Source organism: Musa acuminata, chromosome BXJ3-8 (genome assembly GCF_036884655.1).
Source record: "Musa acuminata AAA Group cultivar baxijiao chromosome BXJ3-8, Cavendish_Baxijiao_AAA, whole genome shotgun sequence".
NCBI classification, from domain to species: Eukaryota; Viridiplantae; Streptophyta; class Magnoliopsida; order Zingiberales; family Musaceae; genus Musa; species Musa acuminata.
In genome coordinates, this window is record NC_088356.1 from 42429560 (window position 1) to 42441775 (window position 12216).

At 40.0% G+C, this 12216-nt stretch overlaps 2 protein-coding genes across 7 annotated transcripts; both read left to right on the top strand.

Annotated features, from left to right (window-relative positions):
* Window positions 1-644: 644 nt before the first annotated feature.
* Window positions 645-4246, top strand: LOC135644216 (calcium-dependent protein kinase 2-like). Its single transcript, XM_065161683.1, has 8 exons — window positions 645-1314; window positions 2306-2449; window positions 2569-2721; window positions 3131-3246; window positions 3498-3665; window positions 3750-3877; window positions 3970-4069; window positions 4154-4246. Exons 1-8 carry the CDS (start codon window positions 645-647, stop codon window positions 4244-4246), a joined length of 1572 nt encoding a protein of 523 aa, XP_065017755.1.
* Window positions 4247-4630: 384 nt separating this feature from the next.
* LOC103995374 (transcription factor TGA2.3) lies at window positions 4631-12160 on the top strand. 6 transcript variants are annotated; one of them, XM_018830427.2, is made up of 13 exons: window positions 4631-4758; window positions 4972-5674; window positions 5820-5949; window positions 6405-6508; window positions 6923-6996; window positions 7103-7300; window positions 8448-8525; window positions 8603-8662; window positions 9748-9825; window positions 9950-10001; window positions 10891-11162; window positions 11311-11556; window positions 11748-12160. In XM_018830427.2, exons 3-13 carry the CDS (start codon window positions 5855-5857, stop codon window positions 11892-11894), a joined length of 1404 nt encoding a protein of 467 aa, XP_018685972.2. In that variant the 5' UTR covers window positions 4631-4758; window positions 4972-5674; window positions 5820-5854; the 3' UTR covers window positions 11895-12160. The 6 variants fall into 6 exon arrangements, with proteins under 6 accessions (XP_018685972.2, XP_065019103.1, XP_018685973.2 ...); XM_065163031.1 differs by having other exon boundaries at window positions 4972-5949; XM_018830428.2 differs by lacking the exon at window positions 5820-5949.
* The last annotated feature ends 56 nt before the right edge of the window (window positions 12161-12216 follow it).

The following is a 12216-nucleotide window of genomic DNA, read 5'->3' on the forward strand; positions in this document are numbered from 1 at the left end:
CTTCGCCAAATAAATTCTCCCTGAAAAATTGTTTCTTCATTAACTTCTCATTAGACTATGGTAATGAGATTGCAAGATTGCAACTTTTCTTAAATTATATACAAAATCAAATCAGGTTTCAAAAACATCAACTTTTTTTTGTTTTGGATTTATCTCTCTTTTCCAATTCCCCTAAATCAAATAAAATATAAATAAATTATTCTTTGTTTATATATATATATATATATATATATATATATATAATTTCATTTTAAAAAATAAATTAGTTTAATTTAATACTATAAAAAGAATGAAAGAATCCTTATCTAAAATGAAGACAAAGATGGTCTATGAAGAGAGAATTTGTTCCATAATTTGACTAATAATATAGTACTCGAATCTGTTGAAGAGCTAACTTCACCAGTGGCATCCATAATTTGACTAATAAATGTTCCATAATTATTCTTTTATAGGATTATTGTTTCCCTGAATAGTCAAATTTCAGTTGACTCCCGCCAATTTCTCCTCACCACTCCTATTAATACCCTCTCGTCTTCCCACCCCCCTCTCTTCACTTTCCCTTCACCCGCCATATCCACCATCTCTCTCTCTCTCTCTCTCTGCCTCCCTCTTGGTTGCATCCAAGCATTCCTTCCGCCTCCACCATGGGCAATTGCTTCTCCCATGGTAACAATGACACGGACAAGCCCAAGAGCCCAAGCCCACCTCCGAACACCGCCGCGGCGCCATCTCCGAACTCCGCTACCCCCGACGTCGCCGCCCAGGATCAGCCGGCCTCCTCATCCTCCCCTCCGCCCACCCCCATCGGCCTCGTGCTCGGCCGCCCCATGCAGGACGTCCACGCCACCTACACCATCGGCAAAGAGCTCGGACGAGGCCAGTTCGGCGTGACGCACCTCTGCACCCACAAAACCACCGCCGAGCAGTTCGCGTGCAAGACTATCGCCAAGCGGAAGCTCACCTCCAAGGAGGACGTGGAGGACGTGAGGAGGGAGGTGGAGATCATGTACCACCTGGCCGGACAGGCCAACGTCGTGGAGCTGAAGGGGGCGTACGAGGACAAGCACTCGGTGCACCTCGTCATGGAGTTGTGCGCCGGCGGGGAGCTGTTCGACAGGATCGTCGCCCAGGGGCACTTCACGGAGTTCGCCGCCGCGTCCCTGTTGAGGACCATCGTGCAGATCGTCCACACCTGCCATTCGATGGGGGTGATGCACAGGGACCTCAAGCCGGAGAACTTCCTGTTGCTGAACAAGGAGGAGGACTCCCCCCTTAAGGCTACAGACTTCGGCCTCTCTGTCTTCTTCAAGCAAGGTCTGATTCAATCCTACTCACTCATCTCTTTCGTCTTATGTTTCCTGCTGTTCTTATTATTTTGCATTCAGTATATATATTTATTTATTGGTTCTTATGTTTCTTCGTGTTGCTGAATGTTGGAGAGGGAGAGAAAAAACCTGAAATCCAAAAAAGAAACCATAGAGATTAACAAATAAAAACATACCAAAAGGTTAAATTTAACATCATTCGGACAACTCCCATCTAATGCACGAAGAAAATCCAATTCTAAAGATAGAATCAATGAACCCTTGAATTATTCTCATTCACTTATAATCCTCTTGTATATCCTCTTACAAAAACTCGAATAACCCTTCTCTGAGTCGCGCAATCGATACCCTGTTCTTGGATAATTTGCCTATCGAAAATTTGCCATTTTCACCTATAAATTCCTAGAATTTGTACCTGAAGTTTCACAACCACAAAAACTTGATCTCATTGCTAATTATACAACATTTCCTTAGCTACAGGTTAGTCAAGGATTCTCTATGGAATTCAGTCATATTATGGCTTCCTCTTGTCATAAACTTCAAAGGTAAAAGACCTTAGCAAGTTCTGTTCTTTTTTTTTAATTGTTTCTTCTATTGATAGTTTGAAGTAGGCTTCACAGATGAAGATTCATTGCGGTTGTGCTATACATGTCATATAAGTCTGATCGAACAAAACGTAGCTGGTTGTATTTTTCCTTTTCATTCGGTAGCAAATTAATGCATGAGTAAATAGTCAGTGACTGTTAGTTTGATGATGAAACACTTAAACCAAAGATGTTCTTCATTCTTAAGATTCACTGTTCCAATACTTCCCCTTCAAAAAGTGTTTTCTCTGACTTAATTACGACGTATTACACTGAATAACTGCTTGTGCTACGATTTTAAGTTAAAAGATAGGTTTTGTTTCTGATATTTTTGGACTATGGAAAAATTGTATGACTGAATCTTGAATGGAAGATGATGTTCTCAAGTCTCAACAGGTGAAGTATTCAGAGATATAGTCGGCAGTGCATACTACATAGCACCTGAAGTCTTGAAGCGAAAATACGGACCAGAAGCTGATATCTGGAGCATCGGTGTGATGCTTTACATTCTTCTCTGTGGAGTTCCTCCTTTTTGGGCTGGTAAATTTCTTTCTAATTTTTACTCATAATTTACTTGTTCTGCTTGTTATACCTTACATGAAAAAACATTGAAAAAAGAACAGACATGAAACTTAAATTTGTAATGTCAATTCTGGCAGAATCGGAACGTGGCATCTTCAATGCCATTCTACAAGGAGAGATCGATTTTGTGAGCGATCCATGGCCTAATATTTCATCTGGTGCAAAGGATCTTGTGAAGAACATGCTAAATTCAGACCCAAATCAGAGATTGACAGCATTCGATGTTCTGAGTAATCACAATCCTTTTTCATTCTTTTATTGGATTATGGAATTAGCTACATCTTTCGGTGTTTCACCTCGGAATCACGCATAAATTTATTTCTTTGTTATGTTTGCACTTTTTTCATGATATATTGCATGAATACTTGAAATTGTTCATGTTCAGTTTCAGGTTGTTTAAGTTTCTTTATCATCGATGTAGCGAAGTAGACGTATTTGAATCACATTTTATTGCTTCTACTTCCAAATAACAATTGTCATGTGAATGGCATTAATCATCCCCTATTTTATCTTCATTTATAAATATTAAAGAGGATTCAAGGGAAGTTTCTCCAAAGGATACTAATCAAAAAATTGTATGCCTTTGATGATGCATGATACTATAACCAGTACAATCTCTCACTTTGTTCTCTCCTGCAGACCATCCTTGGATTAAAGAAGATGGAGAAGCACCTGACACACCTCTTGATAACACTGTACTCAACAGGCTCAAACAGTTCCAAGCAATGAACCAATTCAAGAAAGCTGCTCTGAAGGTAAGCTTACTTGAGAGTTCTGGCACAGAGATTGTAGGAAATTGGGATTCAAAGACATTCCTATATAGGTGATCAGTTTTTGCATCTGATGCTCTCAAATTGACACCATCATTTGTTAACATTGTCAATTGGACTAACAAGATCTGATGAAACTGACATTGGAACTCATTTCCTTTTGTTTATATTCTGCAGGTAATAGAATAAATATTCATAATTTGCTCGATTTTACATCCTGTCTTCTGATTCTACAGGTGATAGCAGGCTGCCTGTCGGAGGAAGAGATCAAGGGGTTGAAGGAGATGTTCAAGAACATGGACTCTGACAATAGTGGCACCATAACTCTGGAAGAACTCGAGCAAGGCCTCGCCAAGCAAGGAACAAAGCTCTCCGAACATGAAGTCAAACAATTGATGGAAGCTGTATGTTCTTTGCTGAGGCATTTCAATTCCTTTTAGGAAATGCAAATGACAAAATGCTACATTCCTTGATCCTCCTCGATGCAGGCTGATGCAGATGGAAATGGGACTATAGATTACGAAGAATTCATCACTGCAACAGTGCACATGAATCGAATGGACCGAGAAGAGCATCTCTACACAGCATTCCAGTTCTTTGACAAGGATAACAGCGGGTAAGCTCAACAAAAATCGATGCAGTATGAATTCCACATCCACAGAATTGCCGATCCAATATGCCAACCCTTGTAATTTTTCTTTGCTTTAGGTACATCACCAAGGAGGAACTCGAGCAAGCTCTCAAAGAGAAGGGAATGTGCGATGGGGAGGAAATTAAGGACATCATTTCTGAAGCAGATGCTGATAATGTAAGAAATCAACCATAGATTGCAGTAGTTGTTTGACGTTATGATGAGCTAATGTGGTCCTCTCGCCATTCACTTACCATTCAGGATGGAAGAATCAACTATGATGAGTTTGTGGCCATGATCAGAAAAGGAGATCCTGAACCCAACCAGAAGAAGAGAAGAGATGTGTTTGTTTGAACCGAGCAGAAAGACAACAAATGAAGGATCGAGTGAAACAGATCACTGACTGCATGTGGGAAGAGCTTCAACTTGTTGATGAGTTAGAGAACAGCACTGTGCAAGCTAACTTCTGATTTAGCTTTTAGTTAGATGTGTCACTTCATACGGATTTTAGGGGTCAGTCAATCTTTTGAGCTTATAGGAACTCGGATATCCTCTGATCATGAAGCAGACTTCACCTGATGTGCATGGATGATTTGACTTGCTTCTTCTCCCATGATGCTGAAGTGTAATTAGATGTTTGACTAATTTGTCTGGGTGATTAAAGCAGTGTTGTTTTGTTAATCTTATCTTTACAACCTCAAGAGTGGACTTCACTGTTCATACTCTGGAAGAAACTTTGGAGAAAAGTTGCTTCTGGTTGCAGTAGGAGTTGTCAGAGACAAGATCTTATCAATCATGCCCACAACATGAGAAGGGAAGGGATGGTAAAGGTGGAAACCTCTTCACAGGTCTAATAATTGCAAGATGTAAAGGCCATCAAATATTTCTTACTCTGTATTTCTTTTTTATAGTTTAGAACTAAATTCAAGCTATCAAAAATTTTGATTTTGATTTTGATTTTGATAGATCATCGTAAAAATCATATTTTTATGAGATTAATTTTAGGTCAAACAATACTGAGATAATATTACAGTTTGGTGTTTCTCTCTTCCAAAGATAGCTTCTTTTTGTTTCTTCAGATTGATGGCCAAAGATTGAAGCTTTGAATGAGCAAAACTGTGATCGTTATTGCGATCAAACGACAAGCAGAGTTGGCTGTCACCAACAACAACACGATGACTTAGATCATGCGCAAATGATTGAGTAATCCACAGCCTCCTCCCATCTTCTGACACCTCTTTGAGAGCGATCGCCAACTTCCAGCGCACCATCTGAGACGCACGATTCAAGCCGCAGCAGATCATCAAAGAGAAGAGGAAAGAGAAGGAGAGAATCCCCAGCCGAATCAAGCTCACTGAGATAGACGATTTGGGGAGGTCGGAGCGCCTCCGCCGTCACCGGCTTCCACAGATTACTGTTGTTTTTCTTGCCGCGTTTCCCTTCCCTCTCCCAAAACGCTGACCTTTTTCTCCCGCAGTTGGAGGCGGGCCCCTCTCTGGGGCCCGCCTTCCCCAGGTGGAGGTGAGAAGGGTCGTGCTTCTCGGTTGAGTAAAGTAGTCTTTTTGTGTGTCTGAGAGACAGCGAGAGAGAGAGAGTCAAAGGGACGGTGAGATTTGCCGTGGAAGGCGAGTGCGGTGGTCACGCCACCCTCGCCCGCAAAATCTAGGATTCTGTGGGGAGCCGAATTAGTTGTTTCTTCTCCGAAATCATCAAGGATCCTCGATCTAGGTGGATTCCAACGATTGCACCTCCTTGACGAGGAATTTTTGTTGGGATCGAGAGGTACGCTGTGAAGGCTTCTGGATTCTTCTTTGGTGATTCTGGGGGATCGGGAAGGCTTGTGAGGGCTACTGCGGCAGAAAGCTTCGAGCTTTCGTGGTTTTTATAGGTTTTTTTTTTTCTTCTGGGGGGTGTTCGAGTTTGCTAGGTGGCCACGGTGGTCGTTGATGATGGCGATGGTGGATGGGGAGTAGGAAAGGCGGGGTCGGCGTGGAAGACGGTAAGCGAGCGGCGAGCGGGATGCCGAGCTTCGTTTCCTCACCGGTGGCTCAGAACATGTACGCCAATCTCTCGGTCGTTTATTGTTATTGCTATGTTTTGTTTCATGGTCAAAATAAGACCTTTTTTGGCTCGACTTGATTCGAGTTCAATTCTTTTCCAACATGATTTCTATGCTCGAGTATCGTTGTTATCTGCTCTAGTTCTTTTGGAAGCAGAAGCCGTCGAGTTCGCCGCTATTGTCTTTCTTTCCCAAATTGCATCCGCTAGGCATGTGTTGGTACTACAAACAGAGAAAGTAGAGGTTGCTAATATAGATGGGTTGAGGTTAGGTTATATTTTTTATTGATGATAGTAAAGGGTGATTTAATGCAAACACAAATTTCGTTCAGCCTAACTATTGTTCCACTTTGTCCTCCATAAAATGATAATAGTTTAATTTCTTCGTGATATTTATTTTTAGCTTTTCTGTGTCATTTCATCCAACTAACTCATATAGCTTCTTCTCTCATAGAGTCGCGGAGGGGAACACTAAGCATCCATCTAGAGTTTCTGACTTTGGCATGCTTGAGCAATCTGTCGGGCGCAACTTAGAAGCAGCTGCTGATTTCATCAGAAGTAAGTTATCTTTTGATCCAACTCTTTGTAAATTTGTTCAAATTGTTAATTGTTTTACATTCTGTTTTCGCTAGAAAATTTTTGTGTGTGTGTTTGTGTGTTTGGGCTCCTTACATCCAGAGTTGAGGTATCTTTTGCATCTTTTGCTTGTTGTGTGTCTCAAATGCCATACTCTGGAAATGACACACTGAAACTTGACACAAGCTAATTGGACAACTCAACTTGTTCTAGAGGTGGTTTCATCTTGGGAGTGATACGCAACTTCCTTAATGAGATTCTGATAGGAGTCTCTGTCCATGCTGGAACTGACATGGCTTGTAATCCTTCTTGTTTCTTCTTTTTAATGGTGGAAAATATCTGTATGACCTAAACCAAAGGATGTCACTAAAGGCTTGTTCTTTTTCGTGTTTGCAGATCCTGAAGTTAATCCAAAACCTAGTGTTCAAACCAGTATTTCTGGTCCTTCTCATTTTGATAATTTTAGTAAAGTAAGGTTTACATTATTGGCATGTATCTTAAATGTTGACGACAGGAGTGGTCTAACTGCTCTCTATTAAGAAATGGTGTCCTGATTTGTCTTTTGTCCAACAACAGCCTCTTGGAATCAGTAATATTTCTACATCGACAGCCAGAGTTGGATCGTCGACGGTGCCCCTACACAAGGGGCAGCGACCTCATCTGGTTTCACTTGCTAGTGGTCAGTTTGAAAACTGGGGTGAGACCACAATGGCAGATGCTAGCCCGAGGACAGACGCTTCAACAGATGTGGATGCTGGTGACAAAAATCATAAGGTGGTCTTCTTTCCCTCTTAACACTTTCAGTAAAAGACACTGGTTTCTTTAGAAAATCCGTTTTTCCTGTATTCTGTATTTCAACTGATTATAAACTGACTGATTTAGCAGCTTTTTGTTTTGTTTGCTGAGCTAGGAGAAATCACATTATTGTTTATCCTTTCTTTCCCAACTTATTTACGGATAGGACATGCCTACCATGTTTTAGTTCGACAAATTTTTGTTACATTCAGCAAAGGGCAAGAAAAACTCACGAGTAGTATCCTTCCCTTTGCCAACAGAGGTTACTACTTGTTGATACTTCCATGTGTTGCTCGTTGGTGCTAAGATTTGCTGATTAGTGTAGGACTTGCATTACACCAATCGTCTTCTTCTTGCTTCTTCATCCGCTTTCAATTCTTTCCACCCTAGCGGTTGAGGTGTTCAAATAAGATCATCCCATCTACCAAAATGTAGCCTTTACTCTTGATGGTGTGTTGTTGGAGTGCTCCAACATGGTGATATAGAAGCTTCCTGAGATGTGGATCCTTGAATTCTTTAATACAAACTGGCAGGGATTTTGCCTCATTACTAGGGTTGTGAATCATGGTAGAGAGAAACACTCACAAAAGTGTAATTAAAAACTAAAAATCTTATCGGTGAAATAATATATTAAATGGAGAAGATCCATGTTCATCGCATCTGACATTGTCTTACTCCAGCTTTCAATGGCCTAATGCAACACTCCACCTTTTTCATCCTTGAGTAATCAGGAAACAGTAGGTTAAAGATGTCCTCGAGGATTTAATCGCATGTTTTTAGACTTATATTCCCAAACCTAACAGTTGTAAACCAATCTCTCTTTAGGATGAAATTAACTTAAAGTATTAATGCTGCCATCCCACCTATGCCTTTGGGAAACAATCTTACATAAAGCTTTTGCCTTGTTTGACTTCTTGCTTTATGTAACTCACGAGATTATTAGTTAGATAAATCAATTCATAGTGTGATAGGGATATTTTAAGGTGTGGCTAATTGGGAGGAGTTCAAGTTACCATTCTTTTGCTTAGCAACTTAGGGATTTCTACCTATTTTCGGTACATGGAGCATTGGCGAATGATAAGTAGATTCCTTTTGTGATGGATCTTTTTTATCTCTTAATTTGCAGCCAAAAAGAGGGCAACTTGCTGCAATAGCAACTTCTGATTCTAGTGACAAGACCAAGGAGAAAACAGGGGATCAAAAGGTAACACACACATAGTTTTGATACGTTAGTTATGTGCACAAGTAATTTTACTTATGCTGAATACTGTTGTTGCGTAGACACTTCGTCGACTTGCACAAAATCGTGAAGCTGCCAGAAAGAGTCGGCTAAGGAAAAAGGTTATTTATCTATTTCTGATGCTGAATTTTTTTAGTTGTGTTTAGTTAGGGTTTTTATCTTTTGCCATGAGGTCACTCAACAATATATTTAATCTCGTTGTCGTTTCTCCAAATAAGATTCGTAACTATCTTTATTTATTCAGTCTATTAGCATTGGGATCATAAGGAAAATGAAAGAAAAGACTTTTGACCCTCTTTAACTTTTTATTAACCAGAAGTCATAGATGCCAAATAAAAAATAATATACAAAGGTAGGCTCACTGCCCAGTGCACCTCGTTCCACCAGTTAAAATCGGACACTTTGCACAGTAAGGTAACAAGCTTAGTAGAAACCAAAACCAGATAAATATTGGTAATCTATGTACTGGATCACAGTTCGACTAGTAAAATTTTTAGCTCGTACCTATTGAAATGCTTGGTCTAAACCATGATATTTCGACCAAGGTTTAAAATCTTGATCCAATACCCATGTTAAGAACTTTGTCAGACCGGTTACGGTACCAGGACACTAATTTATACCTTTCAGCATCACTGTAAAAGAGATAATACAAAAAGAATATACACTAATTTATACCTTACAGCATCACTGTAAAAGAGATAATACAAAAAGAATGACCGGTACTGAGCTACATGGGATGGTATTGGTTCCTCGTCACACCGATTTTGATTTATACATCATACCAGTCTGAACGATGTTTGGTACCATGGTGTGGACAATATACAATATCTAAATGCACCATTCTCTACTTTTTCAAATAGATACTGTTGAACAATTCAAGACTGCTAGTATGGTCTCACTTCACTACGTGACGCTTCAGTTTTCTTGGTTTTACTACAGACATGGAGCATTAGGTAGCATAAGCCTTTGTTCCAACTGCCCAATCTGTGTCCCAATTCATTTGTTAAACAATTGATAATATGCCTTATTGCTTGCTTGTACTAAGATGTTATTTGATATTGGTTTCATTAAAATATACTTTAAACTCAGTAAACACATCTGGTATCTTATTTCATCAATAGGCTGCAATATGTAAGCCCTATATAATTAGTTTGGTGTATTGAGTTTTGACGCTTATATTCGCAAGGCATATGTACAACAACTAGAGGGTAGCAGGCTGAAACTTACTCACATTGAGCAGGAGCTTCAACATGCTCGACAGCAGGTGATGGTCTTATCTCTTTTTTTCTTTTTTTTTTTGTTTCACCGCCATCTATCTATAACAGTATGCATCAGTTTTCTTCACAAAAATTGTATTATATATCTTAATCGAAAAATCTATCTTCTAGGGAATTTTTATTTCTAGCTCAGGAGATCAATCCCATGCAATGAGTGGAAACGGTAAGTTCTGTCCCCTGAGATTCTTAATATGATGTTGAATACTACAAGAACTGTGAATCCTGTTTGGTTATCAGCAAATAGTTTAACTTTACTGAATGTTGTCAATGCATACTTTTGGTGCCTATTGTGGTTTCCTATTCTACTAATTAACATGATATCTTCTTTGTATGTTAACTCTATTTCAAAGTAACTGTCGAGAAAGCCCACTCTGGAAGATGTCATCCTGCAATATAATTGTCAAGCTTTTATCTTGGACATATGATAGCATAATTGTCAACATAATTGTCAAGTTTAAATGAAAGAAACTAAATAGCTTGTGTTATTTTTCAAAAATAGTGTCATATGTATAACTGCAAAGCATTAAATTCACATGGTTGCTTCTTGAACGGAGAAATTGATTATGCAAGAAATAATAACACCATTCTTTCATTTAACATCTCTATCCAATAAGGACAATTGTCCTACAATGCGTGGGACCTCTTGTGTCATGCAGAACAAAATCCTCAGTTAAACCTGTTCGGGTAATGGACCAATCAGGCTCCTAGGTTAAAATTTTTCAGTTCCAAGTGCCAAAAAAACTCAGATAACATCAACTGGAAGTGACCAAGTAGTTTTGTTTTGATTTTTTCAGTACTTTTTCTCTCATATTTTCTCCCTTCTTCCTGCTGCATCGTGCTATCGGCTAGCCTGATATCAGGGGAGGCTAATGGTTTGTACCATATCGGTCGTTGGCCGCTACAGGACATGCTGCCCGGTAAAAAGATCCTTGATGTAAAATGCAAAATCATATCGGAACATTGATCAACAGACCGTGTACTAACATTGATATCCTCTGTTGCACACTTGCACTTGTCAATGCCATAAACACCAAGTAAAATTATTTTCGCAGAGGGGTTGGCTTTTAACAGTGAATATGCACGATGGCGAGAAGAGCACAATCGGCAGATCAGTGAACTCAGGACTGCCGTGAATGCACATGCCAGTGAGAATGACCTCCGTGCTATTGTGGATGGCATCATGGCACACTATGATGAGATTTTTAAGCTCAAGGGCACTGCTGCAAAAGCAGATGTCTTTCACATGTTATCAGGCATGTGGAAGACACCTGCCGAGAGGTGTTTCCTGTGGCTAGGAGGTTTCCGCTCATCTGAACTCCTAAAGGTACAGCTCTGTACTACCCTTTTCACTCTTCAAGCAAATACTTGAAGTAAGAAATCCATAGTTGTGGATGGCAAAAACTGTTCTCATTTTCTTTGGTTGCTAGATTGTTTATCTATAATTATCTTCTCTCATAATGGTGACTTTTCAGCTTCTTACAAGTCAGCTAGAGCCACTTACAGAGCAGCAATTGATGGGTCTGTGCAATCTCCAGCAATCCTCTCAGCAGGCCGAGGATGCTCTCTCGCAGGGGATGGAGGCACTGCAGCAGTCTTTGGCAGAAACATTGGCTGGGTCTCTTGGCTCCTCGGGGTCTTCAGGCAACGTTGCGAACTACATGGGTCAGATGGCTATGGCCATGGGGAAACTTGGGACTCTCGAAAATTTCCTTTGCCAGGTGAACTACTTCTCGTGCTTGAAATCTATGATTCCTATTCTAGAGTTGCATAAACCATACTTCGGATTCATTTCGACTGTTTGTTATGTTTATTTTCTGTGGTTCAACTGCTTAACTTCTTCCAAGCAAGTGTTGAAGCCAAAAAAAAAGTTTCATTCACCTCCAAGACTAAATCATGATACACTTACCAGGCTGACAACCTGCGGCAACAGACTCTACAACAAATGTGTCGGATACTAACTACTCGTCAAGCTGCACGAGCACTTCTTGCCATCAATGACTACTTCTCACGGCTTCATGCCCTGAGCTCTCTTTGGCTTGCTCGGCCTCGTGAGTAAGGAGACAGATAACGTTGCTTCCACAATCTTACGACCTACTCCGAAGGTTCCATTGCAGATATTGCTAAATCAACTGGCTAATTGGATCTAATTGTTACGGTTCGATGGCGGCTATGAATCAGGAGATCATGTATAGTCATCATGCCATCACCTCTCTTTTTTCTTTTGCTTTGTAAGCTTAACTTGATATTTCACCATTGTGTATTGACTGTAGTTGTATATCTTTAACAAAAGTATTGTAATGATAGATCTAAATGGTTTGCTAATGTTCTATCCACATTTTTAGTTCCATTGCCATGAATCTTCTGAGACCAAATAATAA